This window comes from Microcebus murinus, chromosome 10 (assembly GCF_040939455.1).
Source record: "Microcebus murinus isolate Inina chromosome 10, M.murinus_Inina_mat1.0, whole genome shotgun sequence".
Lineage (NCBI taxonomy): Eukaryota > Metazoa > Chordata > Mammalia > Primates > Cheirogaleidae > Microcebus > Microcebus murinus.
The window spans coordinates 56,472,824-56,497,514 of NC_134113.1; the positions used below are offsets into that span (position 1 = coordinate 56,472,824).

Below are 24,691 nucleotides of genomic sequence, written 5' to 3' on the forward strand. Positions count from 1 at the left end.
CCTTCATGGAAAAACTGGTAACTGAGCCATTTTTTTCCCTTCCTGTCTAAATAAATGTATTTCTCCTACACAGGCAAATATTTTAAAATGTATTTAAAAAGTTAGACTTATGGAACAAGAAAGAAAAAGAGGAGGTGGGGTAGCTGTTTCCTTAGGAAGCCCATTTGAAAGGAGCTGCTGGGTTAGGAAGGGGAGAGAGTGGGGCAAGTGAGGAGAAGCCAGTCCCATGCCCTCCACCCCACACCTTGCCATTTCTGAAGCCTCAGTTTCCTTATCTGTAAATTGACCTACTGCTTGAATCCAGGAGAGAGATGTACATGTTCTGAGAAAGTGATTTTGAGACAAACCAGAGATTCTTGGGATCATTATGAATGAGAGAAAGGGAATTCCTAGCTGTACCAGGAGTTTAGGATAGGTCCAGAAAAGGATTTCTGGAGGTGGGCAGGGGGGTGGGAAGAGGAATTTAGCCCCTGGAATGAGGGCTGAGTGGGGGTGTGGGGCCTCTTTTGGAGAATTTTGAATGCAGGAGATTCTTTGCTGCGTGGGGCCTGGCCTGGGTGCTGGGGATTGTATAGCATGCTCATAATTTAAGGTGGCTCTAAAAATGAGCAGGGGGCTAGTGGCTGGTGCAGCAGGGCACAGGACTGGATCCTCCCTAATGGATGTGTTTCCCTGGCCTCGCCTGTCTGGCAGTACAGGAACAGACATGATAGCCCCCAACCCCACCCAGCCAGCCCCCAGCCCCATTGCTCCGACCGTGGCCAGGCCTTCCTGAATAGTGGCTTCCTGACCAGTTACTCCTGAGTTGACAAGTGTTGGGGGAGCAGGATTTGCCCAGGACAAGGTGGTTCTCTCATTTCCAGAGAGGGCGCCAGTCACATGGGAAAGAGAAACATCCCAAGTACCCCTACTCCCAGGAGTACTGGGAGGCCTGTGCTTGGAGAGTCTGGTCAGTGGAGGGTGGGCCTCCCAGGGCTTCCTGGCCTCTGTGGTGGGTCTCTGAGCACTCCTGTGGATTGGGGAAGCCAGAACCCCAAGGGAAAGCAAGGAAGAGAACTAACTCTCAGTGCCTACTGTGTACAAGGCATCTCCGCAGCTGTTCCTCGTTGTCCTGATAGCCAGAAAAGGTGGATTATATTGCATCCTCATGTCATAGGTGAGGAAACTGAGGCTCAGAGAGGTTAAGTGACTTGTCTTAGGTCACACAGTAATATGGGAGCAGACACAATTAGTAAATCCATCACTTGGGCTTTGCCCCTGCCTGCACCCCTGCCCCTGGGAGTGCTTCTCTTCAGGACAAACTTCACCCTTCGCGGAAGTCCTCTTTCCCTGTAAGCTGCCTTCTTGCCTGGGTTTTTCTTTTTTTTTTTTTGAGACAGAGTCTCGCTTTGTTGCCCAGTCTAGAGTGAGTGCCATGGCGTCAGCCTAGCTCACAGCAACCTCAAATTCCTGGGCTCAAGCAATCCTTCTGTCTCAGCCTCGTGAGTAGCTGGGACTACAGGCATGCGCCACCATGCCCAGCTAATTTTTTCTATATATATATTAGTTGGCCAATTAATTTCTTTCTATTTATAGTAGAGACGGTCGTTCTTGCTCAGGCTGGTTTTGAACTCCTGACCTCGAGCAATCCGCCCGCCTCAGCCTCCCAGAGTGCTAGGATTACAGGCGTGAGCCACCGCGCACGGCCTTTGCCTGGGTTCTTGCCGGCTGCCCTGCTTCCTGGGTTCCTTGCCTTGGGGTGGCATGCAGGCCAAGCAATGCCCGTGGGAGCGGCCACAGGTTCAGAGGCCCGGAACCCTGTCCTCTCAAGCAGCCTAATTGCTGTGTAATTTTGGGGCCTGCGCTGAGCCTCTCTGGGCCTCACTCTTTCCACTTCTTTCTTGGGGGAAGCCCCAGGTAAATTTATAACCGAGCGCCGGTCTGCTGCCTCCGGGAGGTGTCAGCGACCTCGGAACGCTCACCTGAAAAACAGCCCCCCCAGCGGCCGCAGCGGGGCGGGTTATGTAACAGGGTGCGGCGGTGCGCTGGGGGGGCCGCGGGGCGGGGCGCTCGCGGCTATTCCGGGCGCCGCTATTTTTAGCCCCATTGATGAGGCTGCGTCTGCCGCCGCCGCCGGGATTCCGGAGACGTCAATGGGCGCGCGTCACGGTCCCCGCCCGCCAGCCGGGGGAGGCGCGCCGGGACTGGGACTGCGCGCGGGCGGCCGCGGGGGCGGGGGTGGGGGGCGCGGCCGCGGCCGGAACTGCGGGGCGGGGGGCTCCCCGGGGCTGGGGGCGCCGAGCTGCGGCCGCGCGGTTGCAGGAGCAGGAGGCGGCGGCGGCGGAACTGGCGGGGGCCCCGCGCGGCGCCTGTGACCCCGGGCCTCCCGGCATGGGCGCCCCTGCGGTGCAGAGCGGCGCGGGGCCGGCGGGTGCACGGCCCCGGAAAGCGGGGGTGGAGAGGCGAGCGGAGCCCGCCGGGCCAGGTGAGGGGGCCACCGGGGAGGGTGTGAGGTGGTCCCCGGAGAGGCGGGAGAGTCGAGGGGCCGCTGCAGATGCCTTGGGGCGGGCTCGGGGCCACGCCGGGAGTCCTGCTTGGAACCTGGGCAGTGGGGGAGGGACTGGATTCCCAGCGGAACCTGCTGGCTCCGAGTCAGCCCCCAAGTGCGACGGCCAAGGCTTTCTCTCCCCAGCCCGCCAAGGGTGGGGTTTGGCCCGCGAGGGGCGCTGGAGGTGGCCAGGCCAGAGAAATTCCTTCCATTTCCCCGCCGGCTGCGGAGAACGGGTTCCAGGAGCTCAGGAGCCGGGCTGCCAGGAGACCCGGCCGGGAGGGACCGGCATAGCGCGACGCAAGCGCTTCGTGGGACTGAGTCGAGACACCGAACCTGGAGAGGGTCTCATGGAGTCAGGCGCGGAGCTGGGATTCGGACTTGAGTCCTGTGTCTCCCAGGCGTGTTTTCTGCCGCAGCATCTTCTCTCCTGATAATGGCCTTGCACCTGGGGAGAGCGGTATTTCCCGATCCCACTCCCCTTGGTATGCGGGGAGCAGGGGCACTGGGCGTCGTTTGGGACATTCCCTTTGTACGTCTCCATTTTTGATAGGAGACCTGGTGGACGAGAGACATGCAGCAGCGGTGGGTTGGAGTGAATGATTAATTTGGGTTTGGGGCTAGTATTTGGGGCACGCTGGGAAGACGCAGGCTGCGCAGAGGTAGGTACGTTCACAGCAGTTGTACCCAAGGGTGCTGATGGATTAGGGGCTGCTGTCGCCTGGCCTCGGGCCCTGTGGTGGCTACAAGGCTCGATCCTAGATGTTACTCCAAGTGAACATTCAGATCAGTGACTTGGATGAAGACTTGAAAAAGGAAGCCAACTGACTTTGTTGTGACCCAGAGCTGAGAGGAATGACAAGTGTACAGCATGATAAAATCAAAGATTCTAAATGAAGGCGACAGGACAGAAGGATGGGCCAAGACTATCAGGATGAATGAAACTGATGATAAATATTAAGGCCTTTACTGGAGTTAAGATTAGCTCAGGAGTTAGGCCCTGTGCCTAGCTCAAAGGCCCAGTAACCCAGGACACCAGCTTCCCACCTGCTCCCTGGGTGGGGGCAAGCCACACTCCTCTGTGCAGTCTGAGGCCTCTACCCACTCTACAGGTCCAGGGGGGCTGTGGGAGGATGCCTGACTCTGGCTTCTCTGGTTGGGCTCGCTGGGTTCTAATCCCAGTGTTGCCAATTCCTAGCTGTGTGACCTTGGGTAAATTGCTTAACATTTCCAGGCCTTAGGTTCACATTGGTAAAATGTGCATAATAATAATTCCTTCCTCATGGCATTGTGAGGCTGAAAAGAAAAAAATCATGTAAAGTGCTTAGTAATGTATCTGGCACATGTTCAACAAAATATTAGCTGCTGTTGGTATTGCTAATAAGAGTAATATGCCCATTTCTGGGTGGGGACATTGGCTAATGCAGAGCTTGTGACTAGAAGGCCACCAGGCTTGCAGAGAATCTGTCATCCATGTCCTGTTGCAAGGAGGAGATTAATTAAAAAGAGACTCAAATACTTGATAGGACTAGAAGGGTTCTGGTAGGCCCATGAGGTTTCTGGGGTTTTTTGGAGTCCTAGTTGTGACTCACCATAAGGAAGAACCCTCTGATTGTTAAATGCCCCCAGAGGGATGGGACAGCCCCTCAGCTGGAAGGCTCTCCCCACCTAGCTGACCTCTCAGCCCAGGCCCCATGCAGGCGCGTGTGGGTCCCCCACATCCCACGCACACTTAGCGAGCACCTGCTAGTGCTGAGCAGGATTAGAGACTGACGACTGCAGGGGTGGAGACAGACGACGTCCTTATGTTCTAGTTGGGTAGACAGGTGATAAACAAGTGAACAGATGAACATTAGGCCTGTGGAGAGAACTAAAGTGGGCTGATGTGGTGGGGTGGGGGTGCAGGTTGTTGGAGGAGGTGACATGGGAATGGAAACTTGATTGCCGAGGAGGACCCAGCCATACAGACAAAGGGCAGTGACTTTCTGGGCAGAGGGAACGGCCAGTGCAAAGGCCTTGCGTGGGGAAAGAAGGCCATGAGGCTGGGCCTTGTGCAGTAAGTGGGGGAGATGAGGTGAGGGGAGCAGGAGCGGGGGACTGCAGTCTGTGGGGCCTGATGCTCCACCCATTTTGGGGGCATCACTTTCTCATCCTCCAAGCCCGCTCCGCCCTTGGGCTGCCGTCTGCACAGTGCTGATTGTGGTTCACTGGGGTTCGTCCCCCACCATGAGCTCCTGGGGCCCAGCCATCTTGGCGGGCTCATTCTTGGCTCTCCCATTGTTAGGGGCACGCTGCCCAGCCCCACAGGTCTTCAGTAAATGCCTGTGGAGTGACTGTTGAGGGGGGGGTTGATCAGATACCTGTTTGAAGATGTTATGGATCACTTTCTGGGCACCACCTGGGAGCCAGAGTCTGGCCCCTGTTCTCAGACTCAATAGGGAGGGCCTGGGTGCTCAGGCCTGACTGCGGTATGTGGAATTTGGCCCTTCCTCCCCTTTCTCCTCAGCTGCGGGCTGGTAGGGAGAAGAGAGAGGGCTGGGGGCACCTGTGGACCCATTTCCGGGGTATGGGAGGACAGCACTGTCATTCTGGGAAGCAGGTGTAGTCTGTGGGCTGGGGCAGGTTGAAGCCTCGTTTTGCTTTCCCTTTGGAGTTGGAAGTGCTCCAGATGCTCCTCCCTTCCCTCCTTCTCTCCTGTGGCCTTCACTTCCTGTTCTCCATAATAGCCGCAGAAACGTGAGAGGCTCTGGTAGCTCTGAAAGGGGAGAGGCTGGGTACCATGGGCCAGAGGAGTTCCCCTTGGCCTGTGGACCCTGGTGCAGAGGTCGAGAGGGTGACAGGGTGAGGACACCCATCACCCACCTCCGGGGCCCTGCTTCTTGCCTTCTCTGTCTCCCAACATGGAAACATCTACTTCTTTCCCAGGCTCTTCTCGGCATGCGGCAGCCCAGTAGCCAGTGAGGGCCGGGCCATGGCTGGTCCTGTCCTCACTCTGGGTGCAGTTGAGAGAGAGCACTGAATGCAGGTGGGAAAAGAGAAGGGGAGATGTGGGTTGGGGTGCCCTGGCTGAAGGTGGCTTTGGCCCCAGCAGGGCAGGAGAGAGCTGAAGAGTCAGGGGTGAGGTGGGGCACACGATGGCTTTTAGCCAGGAGAGGCCAGGTGCCCAGCAGTGGCTTAGATGAGGAACGAGGGTCTCAGGTTAGGGTTTTATGGGTCCTGGTATAATTTCTCCTAATAATGATATGTAGCAGCTCTGTGTGTCCAGCACTACTCTAAGTCTTTTACACATTAACTCATTTTAAGCCTGATGATACCCTATAATTTTTTGAGACAGGGTCTTGCTTTGTTGCCCAGGCTAGAGTGCAGGGGCATCATCATAATTTACTGGAGTCTCGAACTCCTGGGCTCAAGTGATCCTCCTGCCTCAGCCTACTGAGTAGCTGGGACTACAGGCATGTGCCACTGTGCCTGGCCTCCTATAATAGTTAATTTTAGAGATGCCATCATTTTTACAGATGAGGAACTTGAGGCACAAAGAGGTTATGTTATTTGCTCAATGCGATAAGTGGTGGAGTCGGCATCCAGCATCTGTGCCCCTGACCGCTCTGCTCTAAGTTGGGCCTCCCCATTTGGGGACCGAAGTCCTGCCACAGAGGGTTTCCGAGAGTCCCCTTTGTTCTGGTTCGAAGGCTGGACTCCTGAGACAGGGGCATGGAGCCACTGCCCTTTCAGAGCCTCTGATACTTCAGGGACCAGGGTGGAGCCCTTAAGGAGAGAGGAGTATTCTGCTCTGTCTTCGCAGTAGCTCCCTTCTCTCTGCCTGCACATGCCCTTTTGTGCATGTCAAGGGCTGGGAGCCGGGAGGCCGAGTGCTGGTATGTGTCTCAGTGGCTCTGGGATGCCCCAGATGCTGCCTGCAGCTCCTGGCCACACCCCACACCCCAGAGCTGGTTGCCTGGGGTGTGGGCCCCCAGGCTCTGCCACCCAGCCCAGGGAGGTCCCTGAGCTGGCTTGTCCCCCTCTTGTGGCCTGGGTCTTGCTCCTGCTTGTTTCCTGGCTGTGCTGTCTCCAGGATATGTCTGTGCTGGCCAGTTTCTCTTGCCGACAGTGACTCTCCCTCTGTAGGCCTCCACCATGGACAGAGGCCGGCTCCGGCCCCGCCTTGGTATCCTGGCTCCTTCTGCCTGACCCTGAAGGCTGAGGGGTAGTGTGAGTGTTGGCCAAGGCCTGTTGGTCCATCCAGAAAGGTAAGTGCTCTGCTGTTGCCCTTTGAACACCCCTCAGGCCTCCAAGCAGATGGGGTTGGGGGCAGAGGTGGGTGTTGAGCTGCCTAAAACGGATGTGGTTTGGGGGCTGGAGGGGGAAGCCCTACAGAGGTGGCAGGCGTAGTGCTGCTCAGCATGGGGAGATCTGATTTCTTCAGAGGTGGGGGTAGTGTAGGGACAGGATGGGGGAAGCCTTATTTTCTCAGCAGCATGGGCTACAGGGCCCTGAGCCCAGGTGACAAGGGCTGATACGGGGAGGGAGGATGACAGCTGCTCCCAAGGAACTGTGAAGCTGGTGGGGTGGGGTAGGGCAGCTTAGGGCTGGGCTGGGAGTATGGTGGGGCAGACGTGGCAGGGGGAGCTGGCCCATGTCCAGAAGTAGACACTGCACAGGGGAGTGCACAAAGGAAAGGCCTGGACCTCCCCTTGCTCCCTGAAAGGGTGGTGACCACCCTCCATGACCACCCCTGCACCATGGCAAGCCTGTAGGTTCTGTGGAGTCTGGGGTATGGGCAGGTGGCTTCTGTGAATGGGAAGGCAGGGACAGACCTTCCACTGTCCATCCAACATTCTTGAGAGGGAAAATCCCGACTGGGACTGTGGCCAGGGGATCCTTGGTCATCTGGTATATCCCTCCTCTTACAGATGAGGAATTGGAGCTACAGAGGGGAGAAATGACTTTTGACGGTCCTGTAGTGAGGACGTGTAGAGCCAAGCCTGGGATCCAGGTCTCCTGGGTTCCGGCCAGCCCAGAGGCCTGGTCTCGTGGTGCAGGACACACCTTCCTTGTCTGGGGGTGCTTCCACAGAAGGCTGAAGTTGGTCTGCGGCGAGGGGTAGAGGGCAGGAATGGGCTTTCCACCAGGCCTTCCTCAGGGGACTGGAGATACTGAGATGGGCTACGGGCACCGTAGTCCTGGTTACTGTGCCTGGGGAGCTGGCGCTCAACCTGGCATCTGGACAGGGGCTGTGTGATTTCCTTCCTCCTGTCCCAAGACAGTGGCTGTCTCTGAGCAGCAAACCCCTCAGGCCTGAGAGAGCCCGGACGAAGCAGGAGCTGGCTCAGCATCTCCTCGGCAGCCCACACACTGTGGACTGACACGGGGTGGACTGACACGGGGTTAGCATTCAGGGTGCAAAGAGTCCCAGAGAACTGGGATGGGAAGGATGGGTTGTCCCTTCTAAGCCTGCATGGAAGGGGGAAGCCCTGGGAAGCAGGGTCTCGTGTCCCGGGGCTGGGCTGGGTGTGCACCTGGCCTCTTGCTGGCAGCAGGCTCTGTGTCACCAGCCTTGGGCCGGGGACAGTGAGAGGAATTACTGTAAGTGGGAGAAACAGGTGTTCTCTGGTCAGCCGGAGATCTGGACTTGGGAAGCACGTGAGTGACAGCAGTGGCCAGGTGTCCTTCCCTTCACTCGGCCCCCACCTCTGCCCCTGGCCCAGACTTGGCTTCTCTCAAGCCCTGCCTTCCGTCTGGGTACACAGCAGCCCTGGTGGGCAGAATTCCTTGTGTTTACCCTGTTGTCTGGGTGATGGTGGTGATTGGGTGGAACTCCCATGCCAGATACACTGCCAAGGCCACCCTCAGGGGCTGCCAGCCGGGGCCCCATGCGTGCTAGGGCTGCTGGTCTTGTGACGTGGGCACCTGTCTGCCAGGCCTGGGCATGGGCCCAGGGTCACGCTCACGCCGGGGCTCCCATCAGCTGACTATTTTGGGCTCTTGCTGACCTGGGCCAAAGTCAGGCCCAGCCAAGAGGGTGCAAGGCAGCTCCCCCCATCCCCAGAGGCCGGCTCTGGTTTCTGCTATATAAACAGAGGAGAACACGCCGCCTTGGAGGCAGCTCCACATCCAGAGCCCACTCAGCCGGGACACAGCCTCAGCCGTGACGACGAGGCTGACGGGGCCATCACGTCTCATCCCGCAGGGCTCCCTGAGGCCACTAGGAAGAGCCCCCAACCAGCCCTAGGGTTCGCCCTTCATGTGGTCGTCGGGGATCGCTGAGGGTCAAAGCAGATCGTGAGGAGGAGCTGGTGAGTCTTGGGGTGAGGACACTGAGGCAGGGGCTGGGCTGTTTGGATTTTTTCTCACTGTGACTATCATGCCAAATCTTTGGCCTCGAGGAGGAGGATGAGGAGGAGAAGGAAGCAAGTGTGGCTGACCATCCTGAGGAATGGGGGTAGCCTGACCACAGCTGGGTGATGGGAATTGGACTTGGGGACACTGTGACTGAGAACTGAAGAGGCGGAATTAGACCGGCGATGCTGCCTGTCTCCTCCTCAGAGGTTGCCTACAGGGTCTCAATCCTCCTCTCCTGTCGCCCCAGCCTGGACAAGGTGCTGGTCTGCTCAGGCAGGAGAGGGACGCTGAAGTGACTTTGGAGTCCACCAGGGTCCCGGAAGATTGGTCTCTGAGCGGGGGTCCCTGAGCCCCCCACTGGTCGGGACTAGGTGGCTGGCCAGGCCCTTGGCGTCCTGCGAAGCCCTCAGCCCTTTGCCTGCCCTCCGTGCCGAAGGAGCAGGGCTGGAGCGAGGTCTGGCAAGTCCACCAGCCAGCTTGCCACAAACACGCTCCCAGGACCCGTGCCAGGGACTTTGGCCCGGCATGGAATAAGTGGCAGCTCCTTACGTGGGAGGCTCTTGTGCTCTCCTTCCCAGTTCTCAAAAAAAATTTTTTTCCCTTTCTGAACGTGAGTCTCTAAATGAATCCAGAGCCTGTGTCTAAAAATACTTTAACAATAGGAAAGTGCATCAGTCTTTCCGGCTGGGGCTTGTTATCAGAGGGTTTTTATTTTGGAATTTGAAATTTGGCCTGTGGAGGCTGGGTGGAGACCTTGGGCAGGGGCAGGGGGGCATTTGGCAGGTGTCAGTGTTCTGCAAGGTGGGGGGAGACTCTCCAAGGTGGGGGGAGAGAGGAGCTGGCCAGGAGCTCAACAGAACCAAGGGGTCCTGGAGAGAAATTTGAGGTGTGGGCCGAACTTTCTCAGAGGAACTCCGCGATTTTGTCTGTGTTTTCTAGCCCTGTCTGGCTGTTCTCTCTGAAGTCTGATCCTTTTTTTTTTTAAGACAGAATCTTTCTCACTCTTTTGCCCAGTTCAGTGGCACCATCATAGCTTACAGCAACTTCAAACCCCTGGGTTCAAGCGATCCTCCTGCCTCAGCCTCTCAAGTAGCTGTGACTACAGGCATGCACCACCATGCCTGGCTCATTTTCTATTTTTTGTAGAGATGGGGTCTTGCTATGTTGCTCAGTTTGGTCTCCAACTCCTGGCCTTGAATGATCCTCCTGCCTCAGCCTCCCAAAGTGCTGGGGTTACAGGCATAAGCCACTGTGTCCGGCCTAAAGTCTGATCTTACTCCTTAATGCTGTCATTTCTTCTGGCCTGAGAGGGTGATGGGTGTAGAGAAATCACTATAATGAAGATGGTTTCTATGGCCATAGTTGACCTCCTTAATTAACCAGCTTTCTCCAGAGTATTAATTGAACACTTGCTGCATACAGAGTCTGGAATTTTCCTAGTGTTGGGTAGAACCACATCTCTGGGCACACTCTTATTTCCTCTCACTCAGCCCTGGAGCAGGGGGAAGTGGAGATGGGGTTATTGTTTATCTCTAGTTCTTGGAGAAGGAGGGCTGCTGGCTCCACAGTCCAGCCAAGGGCCCTGGTGTCTGCTGTCCCTGCCTGCTGCTGTCACCCTCCCCCCCAACTCTGCCAGCCCCGGGATTCTGCTGCAGGCCCCTGGAGTCCAGGCAGCAGTGCTTAATTTTGATGTTGAGCCTCTCCTTTCCATTAGTGAGTTGAATTCTCCCAGCACCAGGGCTTCTGACTTTGTCTGCATCGGGCAGATGAGGAAACAGTCTTGGAGTGGGCAACGGACTGGCCCCAGGCCACACACCAGGCTTGCTGGCTCCTGGTCAAAGATGCCCTGGTAGCTCTTCCATCTTTTGCTCCAGCTGAGGACTGGGGGAAGAGGGAGGGGAACTGGCTGATCTGTCTGCATCTTTGGGAGCCTGTTTTGGGGGCGGTGATGATACGTGTGGTCATATGACAGGGCCAGGGCAGGGGCCAGATCAGAGCTGGAGGCCCGGGCCTGACCCTTAACCCCTGGGAACCAGAGCTGCCCATGGGAAGCCCCCGGGGCAGTGGGCAATGCTTCCCTGCCCACAGCACAAATCCCCCTGCCCACTGCCAGGGCAGGAAGAGGAAGTGGCCCAGGTTAGGGCTGGCAATGGGCCTTGGGGTTGAGGAGGGGAAGCTCCCTGGACCACTTCCCAGCTGGAAGGCAAAGCTCACGCCTTCTGCCCACCCCAGGGGAAGGGCGTGGGGCCTGGGGGTGGAGATGGTCTCAGTGAAAGTAGGGCAGTTCCTGCCCTCTGCTCAGCAGGGCCTGGGCCCAGCCCAAGGTTGGGGGGGCAGCGTGGGAAAGGGGCTGTGTAATTCCACTTCCTCTGTTTCCTATTACCCAATTCCACACCCACTGTCTTGACTAGGGGATGATAGTGGACATTGGCTGCCCATTTGGGGCCTGCCCTGGGCTACTTACTATGTAAGTATGAGGATGTACCATGGGTCCTCCTGCCAGGGTGTAGGAGACAGTGCCCTTGCCCTCATGGTGTTCACATACTGGTGGGGAGGGATGGGTCTGAGCCTGTGATAAGTCCTAAGGCCTCATAAGGTTTGATGAGGAGGCTAAGGGCCTGGTGAACAGTTCAGACAATATACTGTGTTGTTAGCATGAGGACCAGATATTGCAGCCTCTCCTAACTGTACTTGTACTCTGTTGATAGAACAAATACGTAATAAGAAACAGCCACTATGATTTCAGGAACACAGACTTGAATGAATTTGCTCAGTAAATTACAGCTGCATCTGCATCCACTGGAATAAATATGTCTCCCATTTAGGCATGGCTATTTTTTATATAAACTTTTTTTTGGGCAAAGCATAACATACATACAGAAAAGTGCACAAAGCATAGGTGTATAATCATAAGAGTACAGTCTGATGACTTTTCCATCGTGAACCCCCGTGTGTGACCATCGTGCAGATCGAGAGCTAGAATGCTCCCAGCCCCACCGAAGACTCCCTCACATGTAGCCCCATTTCCTATTTCCAGACAACGTGTGTATGTGCCTGGTTTCATGGTGCACTCATAAGAAACAAGGCCGATAGGCAGAAGCCACAGCCCCAGGAGTTCAGAGTCAAGGGCAGTCAGTCCAGCTAGACTAAACTGGGAGTTAGGGGACCTTAGTTTGAGTCCTGCCCCCGAGCCTCTGTTTCTTCACTTATAAAATGCAGATTGTAATTCCAAACCTGGAAGGGTTGAGGAGAGTGTTAATGGGAGAATCCATGTGAAGTGTGTGAGCCAAGGTCTGACCCACCCCTGTTGAGAGGGTGCTTGGTAGAGTTGGGTGGGTCCAGGAGGGTGGCCAGTGAGCTCAAGTCTTAGAGATGAACAGGAATAGAGTAGAAGGGAGGATGGGAAACAATGTGCCCAGTGGGTCAAACGGTATGTGCAAAAGTGGGTGTTGCAAAAGTGGGTGTTGGGAAGGTTTAGCTCCATCTCCTTATGTGGGGGTACTGGGGAGCTGGCTATGGGGGCCTGACTAGGTAGGGTGTCTCATCTCTAGCAGGACGTCTCCCTGCCCTTCCTGTGTTATACGGCCTGGCCTTACCTTCAGGTCCTTGTCTCTAGTTTTAGATACCTCTCCCATCATGACCTGTTCCTTCTCATTTTAATCTACCCCGCAGTGAGCTGTTGACTCTGACTTTTTTCGTGAAGGCTGGACTTGGGGGTCCACTGGGGGGGGGTCTCTGTCCAGTCTGGAACCAGCTTTTTCTCTAGGCCTCCCAAAGCCTGCATCAGTTATGCCTTTCCCCAGAGTTCTGCCTTAGGTGGGCTCCGCTCCTGCAGAGCCCCAGGCCACCCTCCCTGGAGGGCCCTTGAGGCCTGGGATCTCCAGGCCCCTTTCACCTCTCTCTCCTCTGTCCTGGGCTAGGTGTTTCACATGGGTACCCGCATGAGTGGCCCCTCCTGTGTTCCCACAGAGGGACTTTGCCTTTTTCTCCTATTTACTTATTTTCAGAGTGTGGTATTTTCAGGCCTTCTCAAGCATGGCCAAGTGGCAGCTGTAGTTCCTCACCCTCCTTATGGTTTGGGGGCAGCAGGACTGCAGACTCCATAACCTGCAACAGCCCAGGGAGGCGGGGCCTGGGCTGCAGGCCCAGCTCAGGAAGCTAGATGCTGAGATGCTGGATTCAGACCAGGGACCGTGTGCTCCCGAGACTGTGCAGGGACCGTGCAGCTCCTCTTGGATCCTAATCTGCAAAATGGGAGGGCTTGAATTCTGTTAGTGTTTTCAAACCGTTTTTTAGCTGTAGAACAATTTGCTACAAAAAGATTCCCCCAAATCCAAGCAAAATCTTATGCAAAAGCCCAAGAGAAAGAAAAACAAAAGTTTGGTGGAAGTGGGGTGGGGATCCTGGTTTCTGGGGATCGTGGTCCAATTGGCACCATCCTGCACATGCTTCTCCTTCACCCAGCTGGCCCTGAAGGTCTTTGGAAGTTGGTTTGGGACAACCCAGATCTCTCTGCAGGCTCATTCACATTGAGATTGTATGCTGGGATGGGGAGCTCTAGATGAGATTGGTATTAGAGTTGTCACTCAGTATTTTCAGGCCATTGGTTCCAGGAGCCCTGCATATACCAAAATCTCCACATACTCAAGTCCTGCAGTTGGCCCTATGGAACCTGCGTACATAGGAAAGTCTATGGAAAGTCTACATAGATGCAGACTTTGCATCCTGCCAATGCATCTGGTTGAAAAAGAATCCACTTTTTTTTTTTTTTTTTTTGAGACAGAGTCTCGCTCTCTTGCCTGGGCTAGAGTGTCGTGGTGTCAGCCTAGTTCACAGCAGCCTCACACTCCTGGGCTCAAGTGATCCTTCTGCCTCAACCTTTTGGGTAGCTAGGACTACAGGCACACACCACCATGCCCAGCTAATTTTTTCCTATTTTTAGTTGTTTGGCGAATTTCTTTCTATTTTTGGTAGAGATGGGGTCTCACTCTTGCTCAGGCTGGTCTCAAACTCCTGAGGTCAAGCAATCCTCCTGCCTCAGCCTCCCAGAGTGCTAGGATTACAGGCGTGAGCCACCCCACCTGGCCAAGAATCCACTTATAAGTGAACCCTTGCAGTTCAAACTGGTTTGTTCAAGGAACAACTGTATATGAACACTGCTCCATCCATGGTGGACCGTGAGGATTTAGAAAGAGGAGACAGGCTGGTTAAGGGGTAGTTTTCTAAATGGGGGTGAGCGAGGAGGAGAGGTAAAGGGGCATATCAGGTTGGTCTGCTAGACCAGTGAGGTGGGGGCTGTGGCTAGCAGTAGGAAGGGGGGGGGTGTCCAAGAGATGTTGCAAAAAAGAATTTCAGGAAAAAATGAAAAGTTGCAATTGGGGCATCAGGAGCAGAGATGAGGTGGCAGGCAGAGGGTGCAGAGATGACAAGCTCTGCCTGGAACAGATGATGTTTGAGGTGTTTGTGGGACCTTTGAGTGTGCAGCAGCGGGGGCTGGGGACGAGGGTGTGGAAATCCTGTGATGGAGGTGAGGGTGGAAGTGAGGAGCAGGCAGTGGCTCAGGGCAGAGGGAAGTGCTATAGGGTGAGCAGAAGAAGCAAGAGCAGGGGTTGAGAGCAGGGTTGGTGGGTGTAGGCTCAGTGGAGGCAGAACTCTTATGGATGTTGACTTGAATGGGAGAAGGGGAATGGGGTGGGGGGCACGGGGCTCTCTTCTCCTCAGTGTTAGCTCTTCTTCCTTCCTCTCTTACCTTGCTCTGGGAAGGAGCAGGTGGACTCCCCCAGGCTCTGGGGAGATGGAGGTGGAAAGGTGACAGCCAGACCAGGCTCCAGGTGGACGCAGCCTGGCCTGTGCTGATCCAGGCCTGGCAGGCTGTTCCCCCGCTCCACAGGACAGGTGATAACGGGTCAGAGCACCCCACAGGGTGCTGGAGGTGGGGTGGGAGGGCAGGTGCTCCCTCGTGGTGGGCAGGGGGAAGAGATTGGTAGAAGGGCATGAAAAGACCCCCTAGAGATGCAGTCCGTGGTCCAGGGTTCTGCCCCAGTGTGCTACCACCTCGCTGTGTGACCTCGAGCAAGTGCCATTATTTCTCTGAGCGTTTATTTATAAAATGGGGAAGAGTTCACACAAGTTTGAAAATATTTCTCAGGCTCCACCCGGTTCTGAAATTCGGTGATTTCCCAGCTAGGGTGCCCTCACCCTGTAAGGGGCTGGGGAGAGAACTGGTGAGAAACCAAGTTCAGCGTGTGGAGCAGAGCCCATTGGCTGAGCGTGGGCCTGGCAAACCCCTACCCTTGGGAAGGTAGTTTGCAGGGGAGATTGCAGGAGACTAAGCGGAGGCTCTAAGTGACTGTCTCTGGGGCAACCTTTCAGCCTGAGAGCCTGCTAGGGAAGAGGAGTCAAGTGCACAAGCTGCGCCTTGGGCAGATGTGTAGCGCAGGCTCGGCAGGGTGTGTCCCCGAGCTGCCCGCCCCAGCCCTCGGCCTGCTCCGGCCGCCCCGCAGCGGCAGGGGCAAACCCCAGGCCTCCAGTAAGGACCTGGGAGGGCGCAAAGGCGGGGCCGGGCACGGAGGGAGCTGTAGAGACCGGGCACGGTTGGCTCCCAGGAGCAGCCGGAGGATGAGGAGAGCTTGTCCGGGGAAGCCCCGGGGCCGCGGCTCTATAGCGCCCTCTTCTCGGGCTCCGGCCCTCCAGCCCGTTATTTCGGACCTGGGGGCCCCGGCCCGGGACCTGGGTCCGGTGTGGGGAGCCTAACGGGCCGGGAGCTGCTATTTTTAGTCTGCGCGGCGGGCGCGAGGAGACTATTTATAGATCAAACAATCCGCGCTCCCTGCGTCAATGGAACCCCGCGTGCGTCACGCGCGCAGACATTCCAGGCCCCCCTCCTCGCCCCGCCCCCTCGGGCTCCCCGTCCCCGCGCCTCCCCCTGGCCGCCTCCCGCCGGAACCGCGCCGCCCCCCGCGCCCTTGTATGGCCAAAGCTCGCCGGGCCGCGTGCGTCAGTGGCGCCCCCGCCCCTCCCCGTGCGTCACGGAGCGCTTAAGAGGAGGGTCCGGCTCGCCGGGGAGCCCCAGTGGCGGAGGCTGCGAAAGTTGGGGGAGTGCACAGGAGAACTGCGGGAGCACACGCGGGACCAGGCTGCGATTCGGGGCGCTGGTCCCAGGCAGGGGGAGCAGGAGCCGGCCGGGTAGGTGCCTCTCGGGGAGCGTGCATCTGTTTTAGGGGCGGTGCATGAAGGAGGTGTCTGTACGCGCGGGCAGAGAGGATGTTGCAGGGTCGCATGCAGCGGGACGGGGTAGAGTGCAGCTCTGGCCCTGAGGGGTAGAGGTTGGTGTGGGATGAGGACTCAGATCAGACTGGAATCTACTGGGGGTGAGGGGTGCAGTGTCTGCAAGGTGGAACAGCAGGGGGTTGGGGTTGGCGCCAGGAGTTGGGGACTTGTCCAGCAGGCAGCTGGCTTTAGTTGTCTCCCAGAGTGCCCAAGTGGGCACTAGCTGCTCTGTATTCTGGGGTCGTTGGGGGTCTCAGCACAGTGGAGGAAAAAATAACAGAACTTTGGCGCTGCTGGGACCCATCCACTCCAACCAGGATTGGATTTCCAAAAGGGTCTCCTTTCTCCCAGCCTGTCAGCTTCCCTCCTTTTACCCCAGTTGTTTTCTTAACACTTTAGGGACTGCAGCTTAGTTTGCAGGGATTCCCCACCCCAAGCTTTCTGCCTGAACTGAATTAGGAGACCTCTGGATCACTGAAGGAAATGGCTCAGTTGGTGGCTGATCTGTGTAGGGCTGCTTGCTGTGTGTTGGAATAAAGGAGACTGCATAGGGTCAGGGCAGGGAGGATTGATTTAGCTGGAACTTGGATCCTGTGTGTGTGTGTGTGTGTGTGTGTGTGTGTGTGTGTGTGAGAGAGAGAGAGAGAGAGAGAGAGAGAGAGAGTGAGAGAGAGAGAGAGAGAACAGAGATGGAAACCCTTGTCCTTGGGGATCCCGGATATAAGTTGCTAATGTTTGAGTCTTGGGGGTGGTGCTACCTGGAGGATACTACCACCCACCGTGGCAGCTCCACATGCTGATTGCCTCTGTGCCCCCTCCCCCATAGGCCCTGTTGGATCTTACAGGTAGGGTGCAGCCTGAGGCCTGTTCAGCAGAACAGGTGCAAACCACATTGTTGCCAGGACCTGCCTGAAGCCGGATTCTCCCCACTCCCTCCTTCAGCCCCGCCTCTTCCTTCTCCTTGTGGGACTGCCGCCCCTCCAGTGAGGCTAGATATAGGTCCATATCTTGGGTTGTTAAGTACCTGCATTAAGGGGGGGCAGATTGATGGGGGTTGATCCGGATGTGGGATGTCCAAGTGGAGAAACAGGATTTGAATAAGGCTGGAATGAACGCCCAGTTCTGTGTCTTTCCTCCTCCACCCCCAGCCCATCCCTGCACAGGCTGTCCTAGTGCAGGCAGATGTGGCCACCCTCCCCTCTCACAGGTGCTGTATGCCTGTGGATGGGTGCCCCTGGGTGGGTGGGGCCTGGGCACTGTTGTGTAGGTCGGTTGTGTGTCAGGCCAGGGGTGGAGGTGCCCTCTTCAGGGGCCACGGAGTTGGGACAGAGACTAGGACCAGAGGACTTGCTGGGCTCTTGCCCAGGAGGTGGAGACAGCCTTTGCTGCCACTGCTGTACCCCCTATGTGGTACTCTCTGTTCCAGCTTGATTTCTTACTCAGATTTCTTCCCTGACTGGTGAAGCCAGTTATGCAGACCCCAGGCATGGAGGGGGGAGGGGAGGCTGTGTCCTAGAGCCTCCTCTGCAGTATTTTTTGACTGGTCTGTGAATTTGGGGATCTCCCCTGAATGATGCTGCCTCTGCTCCTTCAGGCTCCTGAGGATTAGGGGTGCATAACCCCCTTTGCCTGAGCCTCTGGGTTCTTCAGGGCACAGACATAGCTTTAGTGGAGGAGCTCAGGCAGGGGCAGGATGTCCTCACCATCCACCAGCTGGCTCCTCCTTCCCACATAGCTACTCTGAGTCTGCTGCTGGACTCCAAGAGTTCCCTTATAAAAATAACTGGGGTAGCAGAGACATCCCTCTTAGGGACTGTCCATTGTCCCAGAAGTCCAGACAACTGTGCCCCCTTCCCTCCACCCCACCCTTCCCTCCAGCAAATGATCTTTAAAGGTCTGGAGCCAGATTACCCATGAGCAGGCCTAGGCTCCTTTCCTCTTTGCTTCTGGGAGCCTCCCAGACGGTGCAGAGTGGTTTTCCAGCCCCAGATGGCAGGACTGGGGTGTGTGTGGGATCTGCTACCTTTACTCAGTATACAGGGTGGGGGTGAGGAAGGGGGACAGGCTGAGGGCAGCTGCATTGCTACTTAGGCTACCTCTTAGACAGCTGGGCCTTCATTCCAGGCTCCTCTTCCATGTCCAGGATGTCCTTCCCAGGCACTGTGGGGGGAGCAGAAGGCTTTGCAGAGGCTGGGGTATGCTGGGAGTATTCCCAGGAAGTGCCTGGTTGGAGAAACATGTCTGCTCCTGGGATCTGGGCTGAGCTTTGCTGGGCTGCCTCTCCCACCCACCCTTCTCCCAGCCCCCACCCACGCCTTCCCCAGTGGGGGAGCGGCAGGGGGCTGGAGGAACACAGCTTCCCCCTGTTCCAGCAGAGAAATGCTGGCTGGATGCCTTCCCTAGGGTTCCCAGGCCGACTGGGGTGTGGCTGGCCTTCTGACTGAGCCCACTCTTGCTGGGCCACTGCCCGGGGGCTTTGTGGCACGTAGGTCGGGATGGTATTCCGGCCAGGGGTCAGGATTCTTGGGTTCTGTGGTGGGCATGGCCCTGATGCCTCAGTGTCCCATCTTTGGGCTGGGCTTCCTGCCACCTGGCTGCTCTGGGGGCTATATGCTTTGAGACCAGGCTTCAAGCTCTTCTCACTGACCCTTCCCCCCCTCCCTGGGGTTTCCTCCCTCTTCAGAGATGCCCTGTATCCAAGCCCAATATGGGACGCCAGCACCAAGCCCAGGACCACGTGACCATCTGGCAAGTGATCCCCTGACCCCAGAATTCAGCAAGCCCACTATGGACCTGGCCAGCCCCGAGGCGGCCCCCACTGCCCCTACTGCCCTGCCCAGCTTCAGCACCTTCATGGACGGCTACACAGGAGAGTTTGACACCTTCTTCTACCAGCTGCCAGGAACAGCCCAGCCATGCTCCTCGGCCTCCTCCTCAGCCTCTTCCACATCCTCATCCTCCGCCACCTCCCCTGCCTCTGCCTCCTTCAAGTTCGAGGACTTCCAGGTGTACGGCTGCTACCCTGGCCCCCTGAGTGGCCCACTAGATGAGACCCTGTCCTCCAGCGGCTCTGACTACTATGGCAGCCCCTGCTCGGCCCCATCACCATCCACGCCCAGCTTCCAGCCTCCCCAGCTCTCTCCCTGGGACGGCTCATTTGGCCATTTCTCGCCCAGCCAGACTTATGAAGGCCTGCGAGCATGGACAGAGCAGCTGCCCAAGGTGTCTGGGCCCCCACAGCCTCCGGCCTTCTTCTCCTTCAGTCCCCCCACCGGCCCCAGCACCAGCCTGGCCCAGAGCTCCCTGAAGTTGTTCCCCTCACAGGCTGCCCACCAGCTGGGGGAGGGAGAGAGCTATTCCATGCCCACAGCTTTCCCAGGCCTGGCGCCCACCTCCCCACACCTTGATGGCTCAGGGATACTGGATGCGCCCGTGACCTCAGCCAAGGCCCGGAGCGGGGCCCCCGGTGGAAGTGAGGGCCGCTGTGCTGTGTGTGGGGACAGCGCTTCGTGCCAGCATTACGGGGTCCGCACCTGTGAGGGCTGCAAGGGCTTCTTCAAGGTATTGTGCTGCCCTGGGTGGGCTGTTCGTTGGAAGTGGGGCTGGTCTGTCACTCACTGGGTCTGTGGCAGCCTCCCTTGGGTTGTCCTTTTGGCTGGTGGTGACCCACAGGAAGGGGGAAGGCCTGTCAGGTGGGCCACATTCCTAGGGACCCTTAGGTGCAGGCGCTGGAACTTCTCATTCGCCAGGGACTGCAGAGAGCTTGAGGGAGGGGTGAGACATGGGCTGCGAGGGTCCCCAGGAGGGAAGTTCTAGCGGCCAGCCTCTGGTTTTCCCTGCCCCTCCTCCCCCAACTCAAGGTCCTGGTGAGAAGGGGTGCCCCAGGCTCTCATGTTCCTGGCATGAGATGAAAGGATCTGGGCAGAGGGTTTGGTTCTTGAGGGCTGGGGGTGGACTCAGGAACAGGCTGTGTGTTTGTCCCAGCGCTGGGTGCCTGCTTAGCTTCCTGTTCCCACCCCCAGCCCCTCAGCCCTCTCCTGTCTGCCCCAGAGAAGGGGCAGCAGACATAGGCACTTTAGAAAGTGCAGGTGTCTGCACTGCTGGGGAGCACCTGGCCCCTAACCTGTGTCCTGGGTCCTCCCGAGGCAGAAACCACCTCCAGTGTCTCTGAGACTTTTCTTTCCCCACACCCCCTTCCATCTCTCCCTCCCCTGCCACCCAAATGTTAGAAAAATAGCTGTGAACAGAGAGCGCTTTTGTCTGCAATGGCAGCAGGATCTGGAAGGTCCCCTCCCCTGGGCTCCCCCCTCTGACAGCCTGTTCCGTGTTGCCCCCCCCTACTCAGCGCACAGTGCAGAAAAACGCCAAGTACATCTGCCTGGCTAACAAGGACTGCCCTGTGGACAAGAGGCGGCGAAACCGCTGCCAGTTCTGCCGCTTCCAGAAGTGCCTGGCTGTGGGCATGGTGAAGGAAGGTGTGTGCCTGGGATGGGGCCCAGAGGGGCAGAGGTGGGCCTGAGCAGGGTGGGCAGGCAGAGTCCCCAGGCTTCTGCCCTGGAGGACCACAGGGGAGGGCATGCCTGGACTTCCTTCCACCCCCACCTCCAGACCCCTGAGTGGGAGGCAGTGTCCACCTGCCTGGATTGTGAGGGTGGTGGGGGCAGGTCCCTATAGTGGGTCATGGGTCCTTGGGACTTGGGGTGGGGGGGTTCATCTCAGCAGTGGTGTGCACAGCTTGGGCCGAGGGCTCCTTCCTTCCTCACCCCTGCCCGTTCCTCTGCAGTTGTCCGCACAGACAGCCTGAAGGGACGGCGGGGCCGATTACCTTCAAAACCCAAGCAGCCCCCGGATGCCTCCCCTGCCAATCTCCTCACCTCCCTGGTCCGAGCGCACCTGGACTCCGGGCCCAGCACTGCCAAACTGGACTACTCCAAGGTGAGACCTCACCTGTCCCGCTCTGCTGCTGCTCCTGGGAAGGCTGTGCGTGCACATGCGGTGCTTTGGGCATGTTAGAAAAGGCCCCCCTCCAGTTTGACAAATCGGAAATAGAGGAGCCCCCTCTGGGCTGACCAGATGGGAAAATGCCCCTGCTCAGGCAGGTGGCCAGTTAGAAAAACATGTTCCTTCTGGCAGCTGCGGTGCTGGGTTAATGCGTGAGTCTTGGCAAGTACGAGCGTAGGCTGAGTCTCAGGTGCACTCTCGCTCCCGGATCTGGCCTCACGTATCGGACACAGCTGGACATGGGGGTGCTGCAGGACCCTGCCTGGGGCGCTGACACCAGTGGACCGCCCTCTCAGTTCCAGGAGTTGGTGCTGCCCCGCTTTGGGAAGGAAGATGCCGGGGATGTGCAGCAGTTCTACGACCTGCTCTCCAGTTCCCTGGAGGTCATCCGCAAGTGGGCTGAGAAGATCCCTGGCTTTGCTGAGCTGTCACCAGGTGACCAAGACCTGCTATTGGAGTCAGCCTTCCTGGAGCTCTTCATCCTCCGCCTTGCCTACCGGTGGGTGAGCTGTCTGCTATCTGCTTGGCCCCTCGCCCTTCTGTCCTTACCCTTGAGCCACCCTGACCACTTTCCATGCCCCCCTGCCCACCAGGTCCAAGCCTGGCGAGGGGAAGCTCATCTTTTGCTCGGGCCTGGTGCTGCACCGGCTGCAGTGTGCCCGAGGCTTCGGTGACTGGATTGACAGCATCCTGGCCTTCTCGAGGTCCCTGCACAGCTTGGTTGTCGACGTCCCTGCCTTCTCCTGCCTCTCTGCTCTCGTCCTCATCACCGGTAAGTGGCCAGTGCCAAGCTGGGTCCAAGGGGGTGGGTGTCAGGGAGTTGACTGGTCTTCAGGAGGGCATTGGGTGGGCTGGCACTTCCTGGGCTCCTGCACTGCCCTGTGCTCATGCCCGCCTGTGAAGCAGAGGTGACAGGAGTTGGAGAGGGGCTCTGCTACATCTGACTCTGTGGCCCAAGCTAGCCTCGGAGTGATCCCAGACTATAGGTGTCATGTATGTGGCCTAGGGTTTTGGTTTGTTTTTAAAACTTCCTGTCAATTACACTGCATACAGAGTACACAAATGATAGATTTTCATAAACCACTTACATAACCAGCATGTTGGTCGAGAAAGAGGATGTGACTTGCCCCCAGTGCCCTTCCTTGTGCCCCCTTCCAGCCACTGTCACCTCACAGGTAACCACTGCTCTGACTGCTGATAGCACAGATTAGCAGTGCCTGTTTGAGCCTTCATGTAACATAGTTATGTAGGATGGACTTTGGTGTTAAACGTATAGGGTTTCAGATCTCATTTTTTTGTTTGTTTTTCAAAGCACCAATCTGCCCCCACCTCATTTTTCACTTAAATTTCCCAGAGGAAGCAGCTATCTAGAACACAATCAGAGGTCTGGGCTGCAGAGGGAGTGGCGAGTTCTGAAGCCGGCTCTCCTTGGAGGCAGCCCCTAAAACACTGCTGCTCCACTCCAGGGCTTCTCAGAACCATCTAGATGAAAAACCACAGGCCTAGCCAAAAGTCCTGGGTTAGGGTTTTATTTTTTGTTTGTGACCTTGGGCAAGTCCTTTAATCTGGCTGGGCCTGGGTTTCTCACTTGGAAAACAAGGCTAACGAGCGTTACTGCCCTCTCAGACGTGTGCTGAGGCTCACACGTGGGCTCGTGCTTTAGTGCCGGGCCAGTGGAGCATGGGGGGTGGCCAGTGGCAGCAGTTTACAGGTCCAGGGGGGAGGCCAGGTCTTCGGGGGTCTAGTCCCCAGATATGTGGGTAATCCTGTGCCCTCCTCGCAGAGCGGCACGGGCTGCAGGAGCCGAGGCGGGTGGAGGAGCTGCAGAACCGCATTGCCAGCTGCCTGAAGGAGCATGTGTCCGCCATGGCCAGTGAGCCCCAGCCGGCCGGCTGCCTGTCGCGCCTGCTGGGCAAACTGCCCGAGCTGCGGACCCTGTGCACCCAGGGCCTACAGCGCATCTTCTACCTCAAGCTGGAGGACCTGGTGCCCCCTCCACCCATCATCGACAAGATCTTTATGGACACGCTGCCCTTCTGACCCCAGCCCGGGAACACGCGTGCACACGTGTGCACTCTCATTTGCCACCCCATGTGCCTTTAGCCCACGGACCCCCAGAACATCCCCAAGCCTAGGCCTGAGCCACAGACTGGCCCACCTTCTCACCTACTCCAGGAGGTTGGCAGCGAGCTCAAGCCCCGGGGGAGGGGGTGCATTCCTGGGAGTGACCCCACTATTTGTCTTACCCCCCAGCCCAGCCCTGGCCTTCATGTTTTTTGTAAGTAAACTGTTTTTAACACACACTGCCGTGCTGTACATAAGCTGGATGACGCTGTAAATACAGGAAGGAAGAGGTTGAGGAGGGAGTGGGGGTTGGAAGGAAGGGACAGGGCCCCCACCAGCCTGGGCAGGCCTCTCCAGCCTCCTCCTGCTGGTGCTCTCTTCCCACCCTCCTTCCACGTGTACATAAACTGTCACTCTAGGAAGAAGACAAATGACAGATTCTGACATTTATATTTGTGTATTTTCCTGGATTTATAGTATGTGACTTTTCTGATTAATATATTTAATATATTGAATAAAAAATAGACATGTAGCTGAAACTGGGATCTAGTCTCTCTCTGGCACCCTTCACCCCACTCCCCATAATGACATAGGAGACAGGGGTGGCTCCGGATCGATCCTGGATGTTACCAGCCTGAGCCCATGGGCCCGAGTGTACTCACTTGTAAAGGTGGATAATAATGACACCCGTTTCACGGGCTTGTTGTGCACAGCACTTAGACTGGTTTCGAGCACGGGGAGCCTCCACTAAACTCGCCTGGTCTGTGCTAGGGCCTTCAGTGGTAGCAACTAGCCCAGGGATTACAGCACTTGTTCTAGTGATAGACCTGGCTGTGGGTCTCAGGGCTGTCACTTGCAGTTCCTAACCTGGGCAAGTTGTTCTGTTCTTGGTTTCCACATCTGAAAACAGGAGGAGGAGTAGGCCCAGCCTCATAGAGCTTTCAGGACTAGAGGAGTGTGTTTGTGTAGTGCAGGGGTCCTCAAACTTTTTAAACGGGGCCAGTTCACTGTCCCTGAGACCGTTGGAGGGCCGGACTATAGTTTTAAAAAACTCTGAACGAATTCCTATGCACACTGCACACATCTTATTTTGAAGTAAAAAAACAAATGGGCAAAATCACCTGCATGTGGCCCGCGGGCCGTAGTTTGAGGATGCCTGATATAGTGCTTCGCATTGGCTGGGTATGATAAGCCCCAAATGGCAGTAGCTGCCGGTATCTAGTTAAAGTTTTTCTCATCCTTGTCCTTAGCATTCCTCCCCACGCCACTGCCAGCAGCATCCGGGCACCTGGTGGTTTTTGCCTTCGTGGCAAGGTTGTCCTGAGGTCCCTACCTGTGCCCCCTAGGCTTATCGGTAGTTTAGTTGGCTGGCTTAAAATGTAGATTCCTCTTAGACTGGAAGGGGCTTAATGAGAAAAATAAAAGGAAGTAGATTTCTAGGCTCTACCCCCAGAGACTCAGACTTGGTGAGGGGTAGGACCTTGTATCTGT

The 24,691-nt window shown here is 57.0% G+C and overlaps 1 protein-coding gene across 2 annotated transcripts; it reads left to right on the forward strand.

Moving 5' to 3' along the window:
- Positions 1-8,624: 8,624 nt before the first annotated feature.
- NR4A1 (nuclear receptor subfamily 4 group A member 1) lies at positions 8,625-23,739 on the forward strand. Of its 2 annotated transcripts, none has more exons than XM_012762899.3 (7): positions 8,625-8,820; positions 18,819-19,696; positions 20,481-20,610; positions 20,919-21,070; positions 21,433-21,635; positions 21,730-21,908; positions 22,920-23,739. In XM_012762899.3, the coding sequence occupies exons 2-7, from the start codon at positions 18,821-18,823 to the stop codon at positions 23,174-23,176; spliced, it is 1,797 nt and encodes a 598-aa protein (XP_012618353.2). In that variant the 5' UTR covers positions 8,625-8,820; positions 18,819-18,820; the 3' UTR covers positions 23,177-23,739. The 2 variants fall into 2 exon arrangements, with proteins under 2 accessions (XP_012618353.2, XP_012618348.2); XM_012762894.2 differs by lacking the exon at positions 8,625-8,820 and adding an exon at positions 15,905-16,051.
- Positions 23,740-24,691: the final 952 nt, after the last annotated feature.

Excerpts from the sequence above, each read along its gene's own strand:
- NR4A1 (XM_012762899.3), top strand. The coding sequence starts at position 18,821 with ATGCCCTGTATCCAAGCCCAATATGGGACGCCAGCACCAAGCCCAGGA. Across the intron at positions 21,071-21,432 it reads CCAAACTGGACTACTCCAAG|TTCCAGGAGTTGGTGCTGCC; the intron begins GTGAGACCTCAC and ends CCGCCCTCTCAG. Across the intron at positions 21,909-22,919 it reads TGCTCTCGTCCTCATCACCG|AGCGGCACGGGCTGCAGGAG; the intron begins GTAAGTGGCCAG and ends CCCTCCTCGCAG.